Source organism: Montipora foliosa, chromosome 6, assembly GCF_036669935.1.
Source record: "Montipora foliosa isolate CH-2021 chromosome 6, ASM3666993v2, whole genome shotgun sequence".
NCBI lineage: Eukaryota > Metazoa > Cnidaria > Anthozoa > Scleractinia > Acroporidae > Montipora > Montipora foliosa.
Window position 1 is genome coordinate 37,487,246 of NC_090874.1, and position 23,017 is coordinate 37,510,262.

The 23,017-nt window shown below is 39.0% G+C and overlaps 1 protein-coding gene across 2 annotated transcripts in view; it reads left to right on the forward strand.

Moving 5' to 3' along the window:
• Window positions 1–302: 302 nt before the first annotated feature.
• The window catches only part of LOC138007274 (lysine-specific demethylase 3B-like), a 49,346-nt gene continuing 26,631 nt past the window's right edge, over window positions 303–23,017 (forward strand). Inside the window, exons 1-16 of one of the 2 annotated variants that reach the window (XM_068854081.1) lie at window positions 303–696; window positions 2,866–3,021; window positions 4,211–4,293; window positions 6,799–6,838; window positions 7,534–7,636; window positions 8,128–8,167; window positions 8,435–8,492; window positions 8,881–8,962; window positions 9,650–9,774; window positions 11,756–11,931; window positions 14,050–15,178; window positions 15,474–15,820; window positions 16,755–16,830; window positions 18,443–20,276; window positions 21,650–21,697; window positions 22,294–22,422. In XM_068854081.1, coding sequence (XP_068710182.1) covers window positions 520–696; window positions 2,866–3,021; window positions 4,211–4,293; window positions 6,799–6,838; window positions 7,534–7,636; window positions 8,128–8,167; window positions 8,435–8,492; window positions 8,881–8,962; window positions 9,650–9,774; window positions 11,756–11,931; window positions 14,050–15,178; window positions 15,474–15,820; window positions 16,755–16,830; window positions 18,443–20,276; window positions 21,650–21,697; window positions 22,294–22,422 — 4,603 coding nt within the window. In that variant the 5' untranslated portion in view covers window positions 303–519. The remainder of the gene's footprint in view (window positions 697–2,865; window positions 3,022–4,210; window positions 4,294–6,798; window positions 6,839–7,533; window positions 7,637–8,127; window positions 8,168–8,434; window positions 8,493–8,880; window positions 8,963–9,649; window positions 9,775–11,755; window positions 11,932–14,049; window positions 15,179–15,473; window positions 15,821–16,754; window positions 16,831–18,442; window positions 20,277–21,649; window positions 21,698–22,293; window positions 22,423–23,017) is intronic. The other variant, XM_068854082.1, reaches the window with a different exon arrangement.

The following is a 23,017-nucleotide window of genomic DNA, read 5'->3' on the forward strand; positions in this document are numbered from 1 at the left end:
GTTTCTGTGCGTCTATTAAAAGTATTTTAATAGACGCACAGAAACAACAAGGAATGTTTTCATTGGGCTACTGCCTGAGTTCATAAATGATGTTTGCCACACCATGTTAATCACCGCTCCGTATTGAGCTTCGCTGGCAAAAAAAATAGTTGATTCAATTAAATCAATTTACTGTCATCATCATTATTATCATCACTATCTACAGCTTAATTGTTGCTGTTATCATCACATGCAATTTAAATTGACATTGAACGTACTTGTCTGGTTTGACCGTTTGAGCCCGCATGTTCCTAAAGGTGTTCAGCGCACGCGCGCGGTACAAGAAAGAGAGTCACTTGTGATTGCTAAATTGAATGCGTTTGACCAGTATTTGGCGCGATTATAATCTGTTTGGAGCTTTCTAAACGGCTGACCTTCGTCATTGATTACCCTTGCATCGACCCATGGCATTTGCTTCTTAACATGTAGTAGGGTCTGCCTTTGTAGGAGTCGCAAAGTTGATGGAGAGAAAGAAATACCATGTACTCTTTCCGTCAGGCTGAATTGGTAGGCAAGCGCTTTTTGTGTGTGCGGCAGAAAAATTCGCTTCGCCCAAACTCTCGATCTAGCCGTGTATCAAACCCGTTGGATTATCAGTGGAAAGTTGGAGTGATCAGATCATGCAGTGAGAAGGACCCTCACCATCCCGAGCTCAAGGTAATAAGAATATACTATTAAATTAAACTGTCCATAATCAAAGGTTACGTACGTTGAAATACCTGCAGTGCTGAAAATTGTCTCTCGAGCTTTGTATGACGATCGTTTGTTCACGGCATTCCCCTCACTTTTCAGAAAATAAGTCGAGCAAACTTTTTGAAAAATACGAAACAGCAGGTATAGTATAATTACGAAACGGCACCCAGCGCGCAGCGGTATATATAACGTGGATCGTTCGTTACGATTCTAGCAAATGATGAACCCCACGTACAACTCGATGCAAACGTTCTCAAGACATGTTAGCAAATCTTGTATGTAATCTTGCAGCACTGCGTTGAAATCTGTATTCTATGGTGTGGTGGAGGTTTTTTATTCATAAGCTTTTTGCTTTCCAATTTTCTGATAAATTCAAATTGCATCTGTTTGAAACCTTGCATTTAATTTCTTTGCGTGACTCTTTGAAATGAACACGCAATAACACGCCAGTGCCCTGTTTTCATCAAATAAACTTAGTTTCAAACGGTTCTGTTTTAAGTTATCGTAATAAAAAATACCGAAATGAAGACTAAGTTTTCCTTCAGTAACCCTTTTCCCAAATTTAGCGATTAACTTAGCTTTGTAGTTAAGCTATCAAGAGCTTCAGCTTTTGTCTTCAACAGTTATCCTCCGGCATTTTTCAGTTTATGTGGATCTAACACCTTTAGGTTGTGATTTACCTGCAGATTCTTCTACTGCAGCTTTCCTTTCAGCAAAATAATCTGTGATAAAATTAATGGTTCTCTTTAAAAGCTTGACAAGAAGTCTGAAACTATCGATATACGTTCCCAAAAGTTGATAACTAGTATTAACGGACCTGCGTTTTCTAGTTCTTTTAGTGAGTTATTGCAACTAGCGTTAATCAGGGACATTTTCAGCTTTTGACCAGATTAAGCAGCCACAACAAGAGAACGGTAGTCCTAATCAATCCTCAAAAACAATTTTTTCTTGGTTGAAAATTTTTCAAACCAGTTCAATTTTGACTTGTCTTTGTCCTCGATATATTCTTTTTTATAATCTGAAACAAAGGAAACTCTAAGTAAAACTATTTTGTAACAGTTTAATGCAAGGAAAAAAATTTGAACCGCAGCATACATTTTGAGGCATTTGTTTTCTCTGAGTTGTACAGATATTTCTGTATCGTCTTCAAAAAACAGGAACTAGGAGCCTTTATCATCTTTGGTTATGTACATTTATTATATGGCAAGCAATTCTCAGGATAAACGGAGCACTCTTATTGGCTGGTTTTTGGTCGGGATTTTACAGTATGGACCATTATCGTGAAAACGGTCCGTTTCCGTATTATGTCTCTCTCCCAGGAAATTTAAGTTGAGCAAAACACAAAAAGTTTATTAATTGCAGAATTCAATTTTTTCATCACAACAGTACAATTATAGCAGGCAGTTTAGTTTTACTTGTACATGTAAAAGGTTATTGTTCAAAGTTTGCTGTTGGGAGACGAAGATTATGAACATTCGCCAAGCAGAGAAGTGTCTGATCACTCAAAGAAATGAAGCTATATACAGTAAACAAGTTGATGTTCATGTACAGTGTACTAACCTCACTTGTTCGGAACCATACTGGAGAATATTGGGGGTGCAGGGATGGCGTAGTGGTGAGAGCATTCGCTTTGAACCGATGTGGCTCAGGTTTAATTTCCAGACTCATTGTGTGTGGGTTCAGTTTGTTGGTTACGTTAATTTGTTGATTTTAGTTTACAGTGTACCCAAATAGTGCTCCAGGGCTAGAATGGCCCCCACACACTAAAGGTGTATTAAAAGGTTAATACATGTAGCTACATGTAAGACAAAGAGGGTTTGATTTTTGCAATGCACACTAGTTTCCATATTACTATCATTATCATTAACTGAGTGTTAAATGATAAAATTTTTGTTCAAGTTGACTTTATTGTTAGACGCTTAAACAACAGTCCTTAACCCATTCGCACCTGAAACGCACTAGGACGCCCCCCTCCCCCCACTGATGCATTAAATCATCTGGTGTTAGACAGAGTAAAATCTATAAGTCTCACTCTCAGAGGTCAATGGGTTAAATACATGTAACATATTTTAATATTTGAATTCAAACATGTATAATAAACTCACTTAAAGAATTTTACTGTCAATGACACAGGTTTTAGTTGAGTATGACAAGGAAGACTGGACTACTCGCGAGTGGCTCAGGATTCATGATGGCAGCTGGAAGATCTTTCTTGTGGAGAAGACAATGGTTTGGAGTCAAAGACCAGATCCTTCCAATTCTAGACAACCACTTCTATGGCCAGCTCTGGTAAAAGGACATTTTTACTTTAATTTTTTATGGTTAAGGTTCTAAAATAGACATACTAAAATAGTGGTTGAAGGAAGATGATTCAGTGGTTCAATAAGTACATTGTACCAATGGCCTATTGTAAATAATTTGAAGTAATTTAAAAGAGATTAAAGTGAAGTGCTCTGTGAAAAAATCTAGTAGGTGACTATTTTCGGCCAATTTTAGTTTTGCTCAATTATATTTATTATTGAAGGGCTGAATTACTCAATCATAATTATTTTTTATAATGATAAATATTTCTTATATACATGCATGTATAGTATTATTCATTTTTCAATGACAACAGTCACCAACATCAAATTTGGTTGAAACCCCTGATCATATGGATTGAAGTGTTGAGAGAATAATTGTTTTGAATTTTATTGACTGACATTTCAACAATATGTGCAATGTCTTGATTCTGCGTCTTGTATTGTTTGTTGACTTGATTGGTTTTACATGAACATGTACACATACAGCGAGGTGACATTATAAGTGAGTCGTACATTTTACAAAGTACATGTGCAGTGTGTTGGAAGATACGCATGTAGCTGTTAATGAAGTTGTACATGTAGCTTTAAGACTGAGAACAGAAGTGATTGCATTTCAGACCATTTTTTGGTCAAAATCAAGTAAAAATTTGTTATTTCCATGTTTGATCCTTATGTCCTGTTAGTGTTTCCAATCCTGAAATAACTACAACATGACTAATTGTATGATGCATTTAGTTGTTGACAACTGAAACTTGTTCTTTGTTAAGATGGCCAGTTTTCCAGTGTGAGTTTTTGGTACCGGTAGTAGATTGATTGCACTCAGCTGTTAAAATATTCAATTTGGGATAAATATACTTAACAAATAGATTCCATGTTGCCGTGCGTCTGTTCAGTAATAGATCACAGATGACGTCAAAATGTGGTAAGAACAAAAAAGTGGCACACGAGGCGATAGCCGAGTGTGTCACTGAACAGACCCACGGCAACATGGAATCTATTTTTTTTATATAATAAAGAATTAAACTTTATTCGCATAAAAGCTGGTGGTGACGTAAATCGTGCATCTGTCCTCTAATAGATCATAGGCAAGAACCAATCAAAATCTGTGAATAACTTAGGTTATTATATAATGTAGGATATTGTTTTAAAGTACCATTCTAACTTCATTCTTTCAGACATTTGTCCCTCTTGTTGATTATCATGGATTAAGTGAAGGTGACCATCCAGTTCCTGTTGAGTTTGTTGGGGATCATGAAAGGTATTGGTTCGAGTTAACAATAAGTTGTTGTACAGTATATATACTGTAGCATTGCTGAAGCATTGTGGCTAAAATAATGTAATTTATACAAACTTGAGTTAAAATCGAGGCATTGCTGGTCAGCAGCCGCAACTCGGATTGGCTACAGGGTTTCCCTAGAATCTTTACAGGAGCTCCTCATGATGCTTGTTGCTGACCTGCTTGCATGGCCATTTTTGCTTTTTTAAAAACTACACATATTGTGTGAGAGGTTATGGGTTCAACTCTGACTGGACCAACATTCAAGGTAATTGTAATAATTGTAATTTGTTTTCCCACGGAACACCTTACAGTGCGTTTCACAAAACTTTTGACAAATGGTTTGCGAAGTTCGTTTGAAATTCCCAAAGTTCGCTACGAACTTGGCAATTTCATTACGTAATTGTCAATCAAATTGTGAACTTTGAAACGAAGTTGTGAATTTCACATCGAATTTCGTTGGGAAGTTGCGAAGTTCGTCGCGAGCAAAGTTCGCATCATTCGGTGTAGTTGGATTGGTCAGGGATCGCGTTAACGCAGAAATCGTGCATTTTTACGCAAATAAAATCCAAAAAATGCATATGATCATCGAAATTTTAATGCGTCCCAGGACGCAAGGCACTGACTTAAATAACTCACACAACTTGCTTTGATTTGTCAGTATATTCTGTTGTTTGTAAAACTGTTGGAGCGATCTGTGATCATAATTGAAGTTCTAAGAAATGGGGTTTAAAACATCTAAAAAGGTTAAAACTAAATTTTTGACTGCCTTCTGCGGTCTTCTTCAGAGGAATGTACTCTGCAAGTCACTGAATGCAAATATATAGCAAAAGACGTCACTGTTCGTTGCTCCTAAGGGAGGAAACCAGTGATGCGTAAACCTTTGGAAAGGGTGCTCTTTCATTAACAGAGGTCTTGTCCAGGAATGAATGTAACGGCTCTAGAAAAAGCCTTTGTCGGCCGGTCCTATGCATATGCGTCAATATTAATTCCAAGTTGGTTACTCTCTTTTTCTCATAATTTAAAACATACTCTTTTTCTCGCAGAGGGTCACCAAGATTTTGGGACCCCCCAAAAATGCTTGGGACCCCAATTTGGCCGAACATGCGGGTCCCAGGACCCAGATTGAAAAATCCTAGCGCCATCCCTGTTGGTAATATAACTACAAATGAATTTAAACAAAGTGAAAAAATTTCTCAACCAAGCAAGACTAATTTTTTGATGTTTACTTCTTAAAGGTAAATTATTTGAGAGGTACGGAGCCGGGACTTCACGTTACAGACAGATGGCGCTACTCGTATCTTGTTTACACTAGAAATGTAAAGACAAAAGTTGAACAACATGACATTGAAATGTTTTGTTTCTTGCGCTTTTTCTAGAATGATGCATGTCCTGAAAATAGGGTTTCTTTTTATCTCTGATAGATTTAACTGTAAAATACTTTTAAGCAACCATGCGTAGAAGTTCACACGACAGAAATTGTATTCTATTTTTAGGCAGGTGTCGGGTGACATGTGGGAATATTCAGTTTTCAACGTTTTATAACCCATTTTAAAACCAGTAATTCGCAATCAACGTAACCACAACTTCTAAGAAAATTCCGAGAAATTTACACCGAACGGTGCGAACTTCTCTCGCGACAAACTCCTTAACTTCCCAACGAAGTTCGTGGTGAAATTCACAACTTCGTTTCTAAGTTCACAATTTGAATAACAACTACGTAATGAAATTGTCAAATTTGTAGCGAACTTCAGGAATTTCAAACAAACTTCGGAAACTGTTTGTCAAAAGTTTTGTGAAACGCACTGTAAGAGCGCTCAGGAGCTCATTCAACATGTGCCTGTGCATTTGCGGATTGAATTAGAATTTGGCAGTGTTGGTTTTTCTGGAGAGGAGAAAACTGGAGTAACCAGAGAAAACCTCTTGGAGCAAGGAGAGAACCAACAACAAAAGCAACCCACATACTGTATGATGCCAGGACTGGGAATCAAACCAGGCAACGTTGGTTGGAGGCGAGTGCTCCCACCACTGTGCCACCCCTGCTCCCCTGTACATGTAACTAAGCATGAAGTGCTTCTTTTACAGTGTTATCACATCTGCAAATGGCTCATAGCTCATGTCTCTTATAGAACTAACAGGGTGTGGTGATGCCGTAGGTGTGTTCTGGCCGTATACATGTAAGGCCAGACTATCAATGGACACTTGCTCTTTTGTGTGACAAAAAGACAAGTAAATTAATTTTGACAGAGAAGTTGCTGCCTATGATTTTGTGTTTGTTTTATGGCACTCAACTGAAAAATACTCTAGGCATGCATGTAATTTTGAAAACCCTGATCATTGAAACTGTTCGAATAACTGTACTTTATGTCTCATTGACCTGTAAAATTGTCTGGTGTTAGACAGTTGCACAATCCTGTGGGGTATCTCTCTCGACCACTGCTTTTATTTTGAGATGTTGAAATTGTTTCTCTTGTATACTTATTGTAGAGTATTTGTGAGAAGCGATGAGTGTCGTCCATATGGTCAGGTAAAATTATTTGTTAGCATTGTTAAGTTAACACAATAAAGTTGTTGTTAATAAATTATTGTCATTTATAGTCAGTCAGAAAAGCGAGGACAGGTTTGATTTAAGAAAGGTGTCTACTATTGTTATTGTGCATGCGTTCTGTGCATCTCGAGATACTCAGATTTCCTATGGGTGGTGCTTATTGATACAGGGATATTTTTGCATGGTTCAAAACTATGCAGAGAAAGTAGAACTAAACAAGTGATCTTGGTATCCAAAGAAAAAATTGGGTGTAACCACATGTTTTTCTGAGATAATCAAGCTTAAGTTTGGAAAAGAACACCATACATTGCTTTGTATTTTAAGGCTTTTTACAAATCTTGTTGATTAACTATCTTCGAAAAATGCGTGGTTACCACCAATTTTCTTTTTGGATTTCAACAACACTTGTTAAGATCTGCATTTCCTGCATACAGTATTCAGTAAACGCCACAAAAATACATTTGAATTACTAGGCACTGTCCTTAACATGAGTTGGTATAATCATGAGGGTAGAACTATCCCCATTTGCCTCACTCTGTGTCTCTGTTTCAGTCATTATTGTGTCTTTTCGTGTCAACAGAGTTCATGTTTGTAATACATGTAAATAATATTATTTGTTATGAATAAGGAGTTATTATGAGTGGTTGATTTTAATTAATAATGTAAACTGTTAGGATGATGATGCTCTTCAACCAGTGTTAAGAAATAATCCAGATGTTATGGAGGAACTCTCCCAATGGCAGCGACTACAGAAGTCTCAGTCCATTCTTCTAGATGGTAATTTTCATATTGTACATGTATTTCAAGTTCATTTAAGTGTCATTTGTATACTGTAGGTAATCACATGATTTTGAGTTCAATTTGCAATTTTGAGTCAAGTGTTTCAAAGATGAGCAAAATTACGGGCTTGTGCAATTCGTAGTCTTAATTCCGACTTTCGCTACAAAAATCGTGATTACTTTTTGATGATATACTGGTGTACATGCAAAAATTTCACCTTTATTGCGCTAATTTCAACTATCTGCACTAATCTCACTTTTCTGCATTCTGTTTTGGATTATTGATGCACAGCCAATCAACACACTGAAAATTTTGGATTGTATATTATAAATAGAGTTAACCAAAGTCGAGCTTCTAATTGAATTGTGTTTCTGTACATTGTTATCCCTCAGTCTACCAAAAAATCAATTCACTGTTAACTTTTGACAGTTTTTGGTTCACAGAAATTAGTTGTGAGAAATGTTTTGTTATCATTTATACTTTTTTAGGTCCATTCTCTCTTACTGGATTCAGAGTGAAGGTTTATCGGTGAGTACATTCACAACCTCTAGTTGCTTTTATAGCACTGCTGCTTTGATCGTTGTACATAGTCTGTTGTCCAGTTACTTAACTTTGTATTTTCACGCCATCAACCTTGTACTTGACCCAGTGCTCCAGTAGTCCATATTCGGTGTATCTTCCCTAATACATACTTAATCGACCACATCCGTGGAAGCTTCATTTGTTCTCCTTTTCTGCCCCTTTTTTTCCAAAGCGCAGTTAATGACGATAGAACTTCTAATCCATTCCTTTTAGGCAAACTTGTCGGCAGTGGTTCTCTGCTGTCATAACTGCTCATGATCTCATATCAAGGGTAGGTACTGTACTTCTAAATTGTCCCCCGCCTCTTGGCCTTTTTAATGAGGATTTCTCTGTTTTTAAAGTACATGTATTCCCAGCCACTTTGGTTTAAAAAAACCCTAGGCATAGCCATAAAGGAAGAATTAATATCAAAAGAGGGAGCACCAGTCCTTTTTTGTGTGGCTAATTCCCTTCTGAGATACGCATAACTTCCTTAAAAGCTTTTAAAACTGTGGTTATTTTTCATGGTTGAAACTTTTTTGAGAAGTGGAAGAATTAATATTTGTACATACTGGTACATGTACGGACATACTACACTGTAGGTTGAAACTAAATTGAAACTGTCAATTTTAGACTCAATTGAATTAAAATGCTTAGTGTGGCTCTTTTTTTCTTTACAGGTATTAAGTGTCATGGATGATACTGTATTGCAAACTCACAGAGTTGATCCAAGACTTGTACAAGTTATTCTACTGGCAAATGGTATAAAATAATTTTGTTGTTGCTGAGAAACATAATAAAACTAGAGGAATAGGGTGTGGCCCAAAGTACATTTGACAACCAGGCAGTGAACAATGTCTGTACAATGTTCAGTTTGTTGGTTATTTTACCCTTCATTACATTTTTTGACAATTGGAAATAATTTCCATAAACACCCAAACAATAATGTAAGCTGTAGCATAATTACGTTTGTGTGTTATTTACTAGAAAATAGCTTGGCACTAAGATACAGTAGCAGCTTCATTGCAAGAGCAATATTTAGACAATGTGAGACACTGCAGGGTATTGCTAGTAGTCCTCTATAACAGCTAAGACTAACCCTAGGTTAACCCGTTCCTAATCTTTCTGTAAGCTTACATGTACAGCGTAATTTAGGCTGAACATAGATTTAATCTTCTTAATCGAAATTGAATAGAGCTGATTTACCATGGCTCAGACAGCTTGTGCAGTGCAATGTATGGTACAGTACATGTTCACATTTACATGCATCTAGAACTGTACTCCTGCATGTATTATGTTCTCTTTTTGTGTAATTATTATAGAAATTAATAAAGGGTAATTTCAATTGCTCGTTTCCAAATGGCTTTGGTAATAGTGTTGGAATAAAATAATTATTTTACTCCTGTTGAAGTTTTCAAACACAAGTGAAAGTATCTTTTTGTTTTCTAGAGCCAGAGCTGGACAGTCTGTTGCGAGGGGAGCTTGTCCGTGTTCTACCCATGAGACAGCATCGTCACTCGCAAGTCATTATCACTGCTCCAATCACTCAAACAACAAATTCTGTTGTACCAACGGTATGGCAATCATGTTATTGTGGGAACTTAAGATAGGTAGAAAGAGACATAAATATTGACTGTACGTGTAGAAAGGTGGGTTGAAGGGGAGATGTGTGTGGGGTGGGAGAGGGGGGGGGGGGGCGGCGGGCATGAAGAAACGACAAAAGATGGTTCATGTGGTTGTGATGGACATTGCATGGAACAGCTGCATTAAAATTATTTTTGTTTGAGGATTTTGACATTGCCTTTTTGTGGCCATGTTTGTGCCACAAATTAATCCGTCTGGAATTGAACTCTCTTCTCATGCAAAAATGTTCGTTTGTATGAGTGATTCTGTAGCATTCCTTTCTTCAGTTCGTACAGGATATAGCTCGAACTCATGACTGACCAGCTCCCAGTTTGCTTTGACATGTATGTAGCTCAGGTGGTAGAGCAGTGCTGCACAATCGTATGGTCATGAGTTTGATCCCCATTCTAGCTTGGGATTTTTTCAGGGTTTCTTTGCAACTGCTTAGTTGCGATGATCTCCAACTCTTGTGTCTTTTTGTTTGTTTAGGTTAAAAAATATGGACACTGACCACAATTATAGTGAAAATAGTTAGACATCAGATAATGGCAACTGATAGTCTTCAATGCCGAACCTTCGATTGAACAGTTCACAAGAAGTCCTCAAAATACTCACTGCAATCAAAATTTGTCGCAAAGAAGGTCTCAAATGTTGTTGGAATCTGGCTACCGAAATTCTCTTTGCGTGGAAAAAGAAAAGCCAACCTAGGCTTGACTAGCGGCTATGATCTTCTTTGCTGTTTGCACTTTCTAGCCAAAACTTGTACAGTTTCTGTTCTTTGGTGGGATACCAACATTGGTTGCAGTCGCATTTAATAGGGAATGAACACCAGAGTTAATTAAACTTCTATTGTTCAGTGTTCCCCTAGGGATTCAAAACACCAGAGGGTTGACACTGGAGTAGTGTCAACACTAGTGGTTACACTGTGTTTCTCTCAAGTGTGCTTAATCATTGTAATCTGGCTTATCCAAAACACAAAGTAAACGGAAACCCTTTCCAACTTCACCGCGGCATTTTAATTACTGAGGTTTTTCCTCGATTGACTTTCCTGAGGCAACTTACTGTAAGAACCTATCTGTAACTTTCCCTCTGCAAAAAATTGGCCTGCAATGGGAATACCAAGGGAAAGTCGCGACAGGGTGACGCGGAAAAGGTCAATACTTTCAGGCAGTACTGTAATCAATGGGAATTGCTAAAAATACAAAGGAAATTGTAGACAGTGAGTTAATCTTTTTGACTGCCCTACAGTACCTCCTTTTGTTCTTTGTTTTTGTCTTATCCTTGGAACTTTTCCAGGAATTTGAACTCCCCATTATGCCTTCGAACACTTAAAAAATTTCATTCCCACTCCCTAAAGATTGAGACCTAGAACACTCTTACTGCATCTCCAAGATTTAGAAGCATGGACAGTTTCAGATACATGTAACTTTCTTTCAAAATTTTTATGGATTTTTTAGAAAAAGTGCCTTATACTGCGTTCTGTTCTAAGACTTATAATAATGTATTTTAAATTTATTTCTTTGTAAATCACATGTAATCATACTTCCCTTACAGCTTTGTGTGTGGATGCGATTTATTAACAGTAGTTTTTCCTTTTTGGATATTAAATTCATGCATGACATGTAATATCCAGAGTGAGGGCAATGTGCGAGCCAGCAAGCCATGTGAGTCATGCAAGCCCTGGCTGCAAGCTATTCGAGCCGTGCGAGCCATGTCTGCGAGTCATGCAAGCCAACATGGCAAGTCATGTGAGTCACACTGTTACTGAAAGCTTACCGTTTTAAATGGGTGCTTAGACTTAAATATAATTATACTGTTTATCAGCACTATTTGAAATAGGTGCGAGGCTTGCATGGTTTGCATGACTCGGTGGCTCACAGATTGTTTAGCCCTTAATATCCATATCTGTCACTTTCTGACATCTGATTGTAGTCATGGCAACTCTATGCTGGATTGTCTCAAGCTTCAAACTCCAGTGGCCTTGAAGATTCTATTCCAGCAACTTACCCTGTATGCGTGGCCTCCACTTGTACAAGACCCAGCACATCAAACTCTCCTTCAAGTGCACAAGCTGCAACCAAAGCAAGGAGAAAGTCTGCTGATGCCAAGTAATAATTTCTTTTCAATCTTATTGATTTTTTTTGGTGGTACCTTTTATTCAGTTTTCCTTTTGTGTACAGAAAGTGCATGAACAACAGAACAATGCTTGTAAAAAGTGTGTTGCTTGCAAAGTCATGCAGCTAAAGTGTGCATGCAAGCATATAAATGTGTACAACAGTATGTGCACTTCACATAAGCGCACATTCCTTGAGAATAGGCAGCAGAGAGATGTTGATTATATTAATTTGTGAGACTTTGAACTTTCCTGGCAAAATCATAGTTTTTATTCAACAAATGTGTCAAGATGTTAATAAATATGAAAATAAGCTGTATCAACTGAATGACACACCGACTGTATCTCACGTTCCCAATGAGAGTACATGTATTCCATATCATCAAGTTCACTGTTTTATATATGTCCAGAAATACCACTAATTACACATGTACAGTGTAGATGCATACGGATTTCAATAAGTGTTCGGAAGTGTCCTCTTGCTCTTCTCCCCAAATTCAACATCACTTGTGTCTCGGAATACTGGCAATTAATGTCACAAGGTATCGCCCAAATGTTCCTCAAGTAAGGAGAAAGTGGTGCATTTACCCTGACCTAAAAATAAACACTGGCTCACCTTATTCTTAGAAATAGATAGGAAATAGATAGGAAATGTGCTGGATATCAAAATTGCACCTGCGTCCAATTGCCTGGTGTTCGGTTCATATTCGTTGTGGTCCCTAGCTTGTCCCCAGACCCTTAAGGCCTGGTCAAACGCTTGCAACTTTTCAACGCAACATCTTGCAACATGTTGAATGATGTTGGCTCAAATTTGAAAATGGTCAATTTTTCGTGCAACATTTTGGATGTTGCATGATCTGTTGTACTCGTTTGGCCATGTTCACGCAACATTGTTGCGCTAGGGCATGCGCGTTAGGTCCACTTCTTGCGTGCCAGGTGCCTGGAGCCCATGAACGTTGGCATGTTGCGTTGAAAATGATGAAAATCTTGTTTGCGTTTGGCCACCCCGTTCAACACATGTCGCAACATCATGCAACAATGTTGCAAGATGTTGCGTCGAAATGTTGCAAGCGTTTGGCCAGGCCTTTAGCAGGCTTCACCACATCTCCCTTCCCCACCATAAGCGAGCCAGGCAAAATCTCTCCCCCACAGCAGATGAAAGATTACAATTTGAACAAAATGGGCACGTGAATTTAGAACAACAGTCAGTGTACAGGCTTAAAGTATCTTCAGACTGAACCCTTCTCAGTTTGGACCACGAAGGTATGGTGGGGACAGAGTTCAATAATAGTCCTGTAAACGGACCGATAGTTGTCACACATGATCGTGGATGAAGAGGAGGAAGGATTCTCCTGTGTTCATACATGTAGTTGTGTTTCTCTTTGGACCCAGTACTTGGATTTGTGGACATAAGTGCACTATTCACGGAAAGAAACAAACGTCATCACATTTCATAAAAATAATAATTAATGGCATGAGCCAATGAGCATTTTAATTCATTCTTCGTCAGCAAACAATATTATTTTTGTTGATAAAGTTTGCCCCTATGGAACTGCAGTGAACTATTTTGTATTTTGGTGACAGCTGTTTCACAAACAATGTACAAGCACTTATGGCTTGTTTTTTAAATAATTATTTTTCACAAATATTTTCTTTTCTTTTTGGCTAATAATTTAGCACAACATCAGTGAATCAATGAGTGCATTATGAGTTGATGTCCTTTTTGAGTGAGAGTTGAAAATTTAAGGCCAAACAGCATTGCTTAACCACTAAAACGTTACAGCCATAGTTTGTCCCCCGCTCTGCATCAGTGCTCTGTTTTACCTGTATTTAAATCTCCTTTAGCTACACTGAAAGGAAAGAAGTTGAAACAAGAATGTGAGATCCAGGGATCGAACTCAGGACCTCTTGCACCAAGGCCGTGCACTAACTGACTGTATCATCCTTGCTCCATAAATACAGATAAAACCTAACAATGAATATTATAGATTGATTAAAATTTCTAGTAAATTGCTGGAATTCCGCTAACTAGTACCGGTATCCCATGCTTTAGAAGAGAGACAGTTGTTTTAAAGCTGGATTTCTCACACTTATCTTGTTTTCATTTTGCAAGGAATCGAACCTTTACATCCCGAAGAAACACAAGATCAAACTCTTCAAGCAGTCCAGCGCCATCCATAGAAACTTGCCAACAAACCCCTCAGACACTTCAGTCAACTCTTTCTGGTTCACCAGTTGCATCGCCTGTTGCAAACCAAAGGACACCTGTCTATAGCTCTGGTCAGCTAAGCAATAAAACATCACCTGTTGCATGCACTTCGTCTCCAAGAAACTCAGGCTTATCCATGGGATCCCCTTCATCTACTTCATCAAAAGGTTCTTCGATCAAGCAACCCGTGTCACCCAAGGCATCTCCAAACTTGCTCCAGTACAACTCATCACCTGCTTCAAAAGCCAGGGTGAACAGAAGCCCTTATAGATCCAACCCATTCTGTTCATCCCCAGATATGTCATCCATGGTCAGCATGGCAAGTCCAATATCCGGAATGGCGCATATGGGTATGTGCTCACCAAATCATGTGGGGCATTCTGGGGTGCAGAGCCCACATCATCTGTATTCTCACACCATTGGTCATCTCAACCTTTCTCCCAATCATCTATATGCATTACAACTACAGCAGCAACAGCAGATGCCAACAATGGAACAACAGGATTTTCTTACCAAACTGTGGCATCAAAATTATCAGAATCTCCTGCATCAATATCAGATGCAATGCTATCAGTTACAGCTCTTTTTCCAACAGCAGGAGCTTATTCAGCAAACACCCCTCACACTGGAACAGCAAAATTTATTAGCTGTGTGTTACAACCAACTTTTTCACCAATATCAACGAGCACAGAACTTGCAGCAGCTTGCAACTTCCATGTGCCATCCTATTGGTGACCAAGAAGGAAGTGCTATTGGCACATTACCAGAGAGAATTCAACAAAAGCTGCGGGAAAACCAGGAACGCCAGAAGGCAGAACTGCAAAATCTCATGCCAAGACTGGAACCAGAACAGCTTCAGACATGCTTCACTTGTCTTCAGCAGCAGACTATGACACCGGAGCAAATCAAAGATCTTTACTCGCTGCTAATTCAACAACAGGAAGCACAAAATAGGCCGACTTATGCACCTGGAGAGCAACACGAAGAGGAAAGACAGAAAACAAGAATACATCAGTATCTTGAGCAGAGTCAGGTATGTGTCTGATGGCTTCTGGCTTGTTAAAGCTCTGTTTTGGCCAAAGCAATCAGCCCAAACTCTCCTCCCCATCCCTAGACTAGTGAGTCTGATACAAGCCCTGGAAGCTGATGGCTTAAAATTACTGAATTACGGCATCGTCTCTTCATTATGGGAAAAGAATACTACAAATTGATAAGAGTAGGAATACAAAGATCCTTACCCTTACAATTATTGTAATATAATTATTGTATTATAGATCAGGAAGAATAAACTTGTCTTGTCTTGTCTTGTTCTTGCTTATCCATTATAGGAGCAGTTGAAGAAATTTCTCCAGTTGCCAAAGTCTCTATCTTTTTCGCAAGATGCGGTGCATAATCAAGTATCCAAACCAGAAACCAGCAATTCATCACCTCAAAAAAACTCACCATCATCGCCATCGTCATCTGTATCTCCTCCATCATCAGCATCTTCTTTCACTGTACACTATCTTCCAACATCATCAGACCCAGTTCAATCATCTTATAGTAAAGGCACAGAGAAACCTAAGAGCCTGCCATGTGAAGCAACAGTCTCGTTAGAAGCACCCAGGCAACAGGCAAGCCAGAAGGCTGCTGAGATTGAGCTGAAAGTAACAACTACTGATGAAGAACGGAGAAGGTTTGTCTTTTTGGTGTTGCCTTGTTGTCTCTGTTGAAAGTTGCCCATTTGAACATGCTTATTCTCTTGCCAGTTGTACATTATGTAAGAGAGAGAACAGTGAGAACTGTGCAAGGCATCTTCAAGTCCCTCACGCATGGAAAGTGGTGTCAGGAAGGATTTTGAATGTCTTAAAACAATAATATTCTTTATTTGATTCAGTTTAGTGCTAACCTAAGTCTGCATGTTCCTTGAATCAAGGTATCTGGTTATGACCCTGGCCCTTAACTAAACCTTCATTACTACAATCAGTTGCTTAGGCCAACTCTTTAAAATCAGTTCTAAGAACTCCAGCCCCACATTGTGGTGGTCTACATCTGCAAAGGGGGTCCAGTAAAGGCCCTTGGTGTCCACATTTTCGATTCGGGTCCAAACCTGTGTAGAAGGTCCAAATGTGCTCTGAAAACGAGGCTTTTCCATGAGGCATGAAGCAACTGAACCTTGGGATGGGAGACCATCCTTGCGCTATCTCCAACAGATTGCTGCTTACACAAGTTTGGTTTGTGTTTGTATACTGTTCCAGGGCCCAGTTGTTCAAAAGCCGATTAACGCTAATCCCAGGTTAAAAAATAACCAAGGAGTTTATTTCTCTACTCCCAAATGCTTTTTAATGCTGATATTCGGCAAAACTTTACATTAGAATAAGTTAATCTTGGAAAACAGAAATAAGGAAAAGAAACTTTCATCAAAAAGTTGAAAACATAAAACAAAAGTTTACGCTAATCCTGGATTAAGTTAATCGGCTTTCGAACAACCGGGCCCAGGTATACAAATGCCAGACAAAGTCCATGGCAGGTTTTAAACTAATGACCCTAAAGACAAATGAAGAATCTTGTGTGCTTACCAGTGTGCCCCAACATTTAATCCAAGTTAACCGGTTTTATTTTTCTTATAGCAGCTCCCCACACTCTGTTCTGGAAAAGCTTTTGCAAACACATGTTCAAGCTGTAAATAGACAGGAGACAGTTAAGGTTGAAGCACTTTTTTTCTTTCTTTCATGAGTTGTCAATTATTCCTATGAAATTGAGGCAAATGCATTTAGTCATTGTCATGTTTATATACAATAGTTTGGCTAAATGAGATTTTTCCAAGTCCTTAATTTTCCCAGCCAAACCTTATAATATTGACAATCAAGTGATTAGTATTCTTGGCCTTTACCTTGGGTTTGATTCCTATTGAGCCCTTTGGGTCGATGTCATATTTATCCCGCCCTACGTACACTGTGGCAAAGAAAACCGACGGAATATTGTCACGCAGGAGGTTGTGAGTTTAACTCTGGCTGTACCAACACTCAGGGTCTTAAACTAACTGAGGAAAAAGTGCTGCCTTTGTAATAATAATGATTTATTACACTTGCAAATGGTTAGACTTTCAAGTCTTCTTGGATAAGAACTATAAACCGTAGACTCCGTCTCACAAAGATCTACACACTATTTGAGGAGAGTGTGGGATGAAGTTCCCAGTGTTATGACCTGCCAAAACTTCAACCTGCTTATTAAGCAAATTACATAACAAACAAACGAACGATGCCGGAAAGACTTTATGGCAATGTTTTAAAATTATTAGTGATAGCAGTAGTTGTTGTCGTTATTACAATGGAGGCGGTGGTGGTGGTAGTGGTGGTAGTTGTAGTAGTAGTAGTATTAATTTTAATGATGATGATGATGATGATGATGATAATAGTAATAATTATCACTTGATTTAAGTCTTAAACTCACCTGGTTCACATACTCATAGTACTGCAAGTGCTCTACTGATAATAGACCTTTTTGCAGATATGGTAGCCATTTTGATTTCTATTGTTTTGAAAGACATTATGGGATGCTCAGGGGGCAAATTTATATGTATTTGCTCCCTGGGCATCCCATAATAGCTATTCAAAACAATAGAATTCAAAATGGCAAAAAGGTCTCCTGGCTTGTGAGGATACAGTACTGGTCCCAGTTGTTCGTACGATGGATAGCGCTGTCCGCCGGATAAATCTATCCAGTGGATAAGTCATAGCAAAGCCAATTGCGCTATCCAGTGGATTGTAATTTATCCGGTGGATAGCGTTATCCACCTTTTGCACAACTGGGGCCAGGACTGGAAATCAAATGAAATCACAAAGGGGGGGCCAAGGCAAAATTTACAAAAATGGCCGATTTTTTGGTCGAACTACGGACAGATCAAATGAAATGTTTGGTTTTTTTTTTGGTAAGGGAGTAAAACACTGGTACCTGGAGAAAAACCCTCCGCAGCATGGTAGAGGACCAACAAACTCAATCTTGAGTTTGAGTCCGGGAATTGATCCTGGGCCACATTGGTGAAAGATAGCCCCACCCCCTCCCCCCCCCCCCCCCCCCCCAAAAAAAAAAAAAAAAAAAAAAATCATAAATCAACCTGCAAGTAACTACATTACTTGGCACAACAAGAGTTTTAAGATAATTCTGCTCTTAAAAACACCAGTACAGGGTTTTTCCCTACTAACGGTTTTATTATCAATGTGTGGCCTTTTCTTTTACAACAGTTCCTTCTCAATAGTTCATTCATTTTGTCAGGGTCTGGAAGGCTCAGTAACAAATTTGCCTTTTTTGGTTTCAGGGAAGAAAGGCGAGAGTTTCATCCACTGAAACAAAAAGGCAAAGAAAATCTAAAGAAGCGACAGGTTCAAAAACGGAAAATAAGGATTTGTGTTCGTCGAAAAAGGAGATTCAACCTCTCAGAACATCAGCTTTGCAACCTGATACACTCACTGAAAGTCCAGTTTCTGGCTCATCTGTAGGTAATAGTTCTGGAGTGCAAGAAATCTTGAACAGTTCGGTCGATCAAAACTTTACAAAATCTGTGCAAGTATTCATTGAAAAGCTGCATGATCTTCCGAGAAATTCAGGTCGTGTGAATTCTCACTCTGCAAAGGAAAAGTGTCAAGCAGAGAATGAGGAAAATGACATAATTTCAGGTGTGTCGCCTCCCTTGTTGGGCAGTGAGAGCGCCAAGGTGCATGCGCGAGACACTGCAAACGAGGCTTCCCCTGGGAGTCCTTTACGTGGGGATTTGAACACAAATCACAAGGAAGGGCCAAATATTGGTGCCAAGAATATTGATTCCACAATAGTTCTCAATGGCGAATTAACATCTTTAGATGAAAATCACTCTGACAGTATGTCAGTTACATCAGTGGAAGGTGTTGGAGCAGACAATACCAACACTGTAGTTGCAAGAGTTTTGTTTAACGATCCGTTATTAAAACAAGCACAAACGAATGCGACTACAGGCTATGAGAATGCATCGGAAGGCGATACCAAGGAAAAAGACCACAAAATGTCGACATTATACACGCAAATAAGAGGGAAAACAAGCGAACACAAATTAACTTCATTTGGGAAAGAGAAAGAGAGGCTTACAACATCAAAGGGCTTGGAAAAATCATTGGGAAAGGATTCGGAGAAAGAGGAATCTCCGCGGGAACTCAGAAGTTCTTCACTGGATAGGATTTGTGATGGATCTGAACCTGCAGAAAACGAAACAGAAAAAAATCAGCAAAATCTTTTGCTCGAAAACTCTTCAACTTCTGTAGAGTTACCGCGACCGTCAGAGTCACAAACTGCTTTGAGTTCAGGATCAAAACATTTAACAAATTGTTTCTCAGTGTTTTCTTCGAATTTTTCTGACAACAATGACGATTTGTTTTCTAATAAAGAGGTTAAAACTTATTCCAAGAAGTTAACCAAGAGGAAGTCTTGTGCCAAAGAGGACAGTTTTGAAGACAATTCCGGTCTTAGTAAAGTTGTTAAGATGGACAAAGGCGAGTCTTCGGAGGTAGATATAGAGAAATTAGTTCAAGAAAATGGGAAAGTGGCGATTAAACAGGATTTTAGCAACACACTGGTTAATACCCCACCCATGTCAAAAGGGGTGAGTAAACATAATAAACTTGAAAAACTGTGTTCCCAAAAGGGTAAAAGGTCAAGGAAAAAGCTGACAGCTGAAGAAAAATTACCACCCAAGAAGTCAAAATGGGAAGAAAAGAAAACGAAAAGACGGAAAAGTAGTTTACTCGAGAAAAATTCGGTTCAGTCTTTAGAACTGGAAGTTGAAAATAATGGAGTTGTGAATTCTGTCAGTTTTGTGGCTGATCAAGCAGTTGAAGCAATGGCAGTCAATCACAGTCCCACTGCGAAAAATGCTCCTGACGCACAGTTTGAAGATACGAAACTAGACAGTGAAAAAGTGAGCATGCGCAAGGAGAGAATTCGAGAGATATCAACCAATAAAAAGCTACTGAAATCTAAAAGACAAGTTACAATGGCTGATGAAAATGACACTGCCGATTCGTCTGTGGTTGCCGAGAATAAATCGTTGAACAAGAGTAGCTTTGAGTCAGTTGTGGACTCTGTTTTGGACGAAGAAATTCCTGTCATTTATAATGGCGAAGGTGAGTGGTTTATACAGTGAATGTACACTTAGCCAACGAGCGAATTCAGAGACCTTTCGTGTAAATGATGTGAAACGTACCCTGAAAGGCGTGTACAATGCAAATAGTAGAATGGTTGAATTCTTCAAGAACTGCAGTCGAGCGTTTCTTGAAACTCCCGACAGTTTTTGCTCATATTTGGGGTAAAACAAACCCTTCTAAATTTTCAAAGCATAAGACGAAGCAAAAGCTTGACATTTATCTACCTGCCATTACTTTTTCTCCATCAAAAATGAAAGATGATTCTTGTTGAACAAATATGAAATAGTTCAGATCCAAGGGCGTCCTTACGTTTGGAATTCCCTATATTCGTGACTTGACTTTATTCCTTAGATATTCTCCAGTGATCTGGTGACGTAACTCGGAGGACTGCCGTATCCCACAAGTGCACGCGGCCCTATTTTCGAATTCAACATGGCACAAGCGAGGATAGATCTCGTCGGGTCTACTAGAATGTTCATTCAGTAACAGGAAATGTGGTAGACACAGAATGATCTGTTGAGTTTTGGCGATGGAAATACCGCAGGGATTTTGAAAACAACACCTAAGGCCGCGCGCGGTTGTGGGATACGGCGTTAAATGTTTTCTTCCCAGTCCTCCAAATTACGTCGCCAGATCACCTAGCTTGTTTAAAAACATTAATTTTAAGTCTTCCATCCTCTGACTTGTTGTCCTGTTCATTAACTGCATCGGATATGGGAGCCTACGTCTGTTATCAGGCTTCCTTCATTTAATTATATACAGTAGTTGGGGAATTTGTTTGGAACTTACATACATACTTAATTGACCACTCCCCATAGGGGCTTTTCAGGGTCTATGAAACACAATCACTATCGAACAGAACATTCAACAACAGCTGTTAAGAATCCCAAGTGGTCAGAGGCAAGCTAGTTGGCTATTTACAAGTGCAGCTGAGTAGTTAAACCAGGCACTACCAGGAACAAATTCAACCGATGGCCAGAACGTGTCTTGAACCCGGGATCCCGGATCTCAAGGCAAGCGTCCTAACCATTGGGCCGCACTGCCTCCTGAACGAATAAACGAGCGGATTTAGCTTTGGAATGGCTTTTCGCTTTTCGAGACCCGTGAGAGACGAGCTGAAAACATTGGTTTACGAAGAAGGGTATACTTTGTAGTGTGCGGTCAAACTTAGGGACACTAGATTTCGGGATCACATCTCGCTCTGTCTGAGTGACGCGTGTCATTATTACATTATTATTAGAGCTGGATGTGGACTAGCTAGGGATATTCGAAAATTCAATTCCTCATAACACTTTCCCAGCTCACAAACAGTAGCACTTTAATGTAAATTTGTTTGTTTTGTTCTTGGGCAGAAAGCCAAGAAATTTCGGATGGCAACATAACGGAGCTCACTCTTAAAGGTAAGAGTACCGTTTTGTTACTGAGTGATGGTCAAAGATAACGTAACTTTGCATTAGTGATGTTCAAAGGAATTCTGACAACCCAGACGTAAAGTTTAGCAATACGTAAACCCAGAATCCCTGTGATTGCCTCACACACTCTCTGTTAGCGACCACTTCTCGTAAGCGACCACTTTGTAAACAACCTTTTTTTTTTCTCAAGAGCTCTCTCGAGACCGCGACCACTTTTTATACCCAAAGTTGACACGTTTTTTTGTTTTCTGTTTCCGATATGGGACCGTTCGACATGATCAAGTATGATCGTTTGTAAATCATTAAATGATTGGTTGTTAAGCGGTTGAATACGACTGAGTAGGAATGTAAATACAGCATCTTGATTTCAGGTTGACGTTGTTTTGCTAGTTTTTGTTCGGTTTAAATTTCAGGTGATTTGAATTACATGAGACACATTGACAATAAATTGGTTTCTAATTTTAGCTTTGTTGATCTTTCCGGTAAGCGACTACTTTGTCGTGCCCCAATGGTGCTTGCTTATTTCGACAAAGTTGATGTATTCAGAAAATAAATGTAACGCTTTTTAGGCTTTTCTTTTCCAGGAGGTGTTGATGAAAAATTAAAACCTGTGACGAAGCCGGAAAAGCAAAAAAAGAGAAGAGAACCTGCAACAAGGGAAGTGAAAAAAAGGGAAAGGAAGAAAAGAGTCAAGAAACGTAGTGAAAGTGACGGTATGTAACAACACATCAGCAGGGGGTTTGTGTACGTCTTAAAAAATCCTTGAATAGCCGTTGTTATGCTTGTGAAGCAACGACGCCGTTTGATATACACATGTAGTGCACAGTCAACATACCGGTAGCCAAGATTAACACTTGAAATCCAAGAACAAGAGAGGTAATAACAAGAGTTCGTTGACCTATCGTTTTGAATATTTACGCGGTAAATATTTTTGAGTTTGTAACATCATTCGGATTTGAAAGTATCCGGATTCGACTGTCCAGACAATGCCAAATTCTTTGCGTATTCAAAAACTTCTACTCTGGAGAGCGGATTTCAAAATTTGCGGATTCACATGCTGGATTTGCCGGATATGTGTGGAAGTAAGGCGAATCCGCAAAGAAAAAGTTGTGGATCAAAAAATATCGGGGTACGTGTGTACGGGGTCTTTAAAAGTGTTTACCCAATTTGTCCCACGAAGATTACAACGAATAAAATGATCGGCGCTTAATTCTGCCGGGCGTTCATGATTTCACTTAAATTCACTTTTTTTTTTTCTGTTGCCCTGTGAGTAAGTAGTGCCTACTGCCGTCGTAATAATTATGTCTT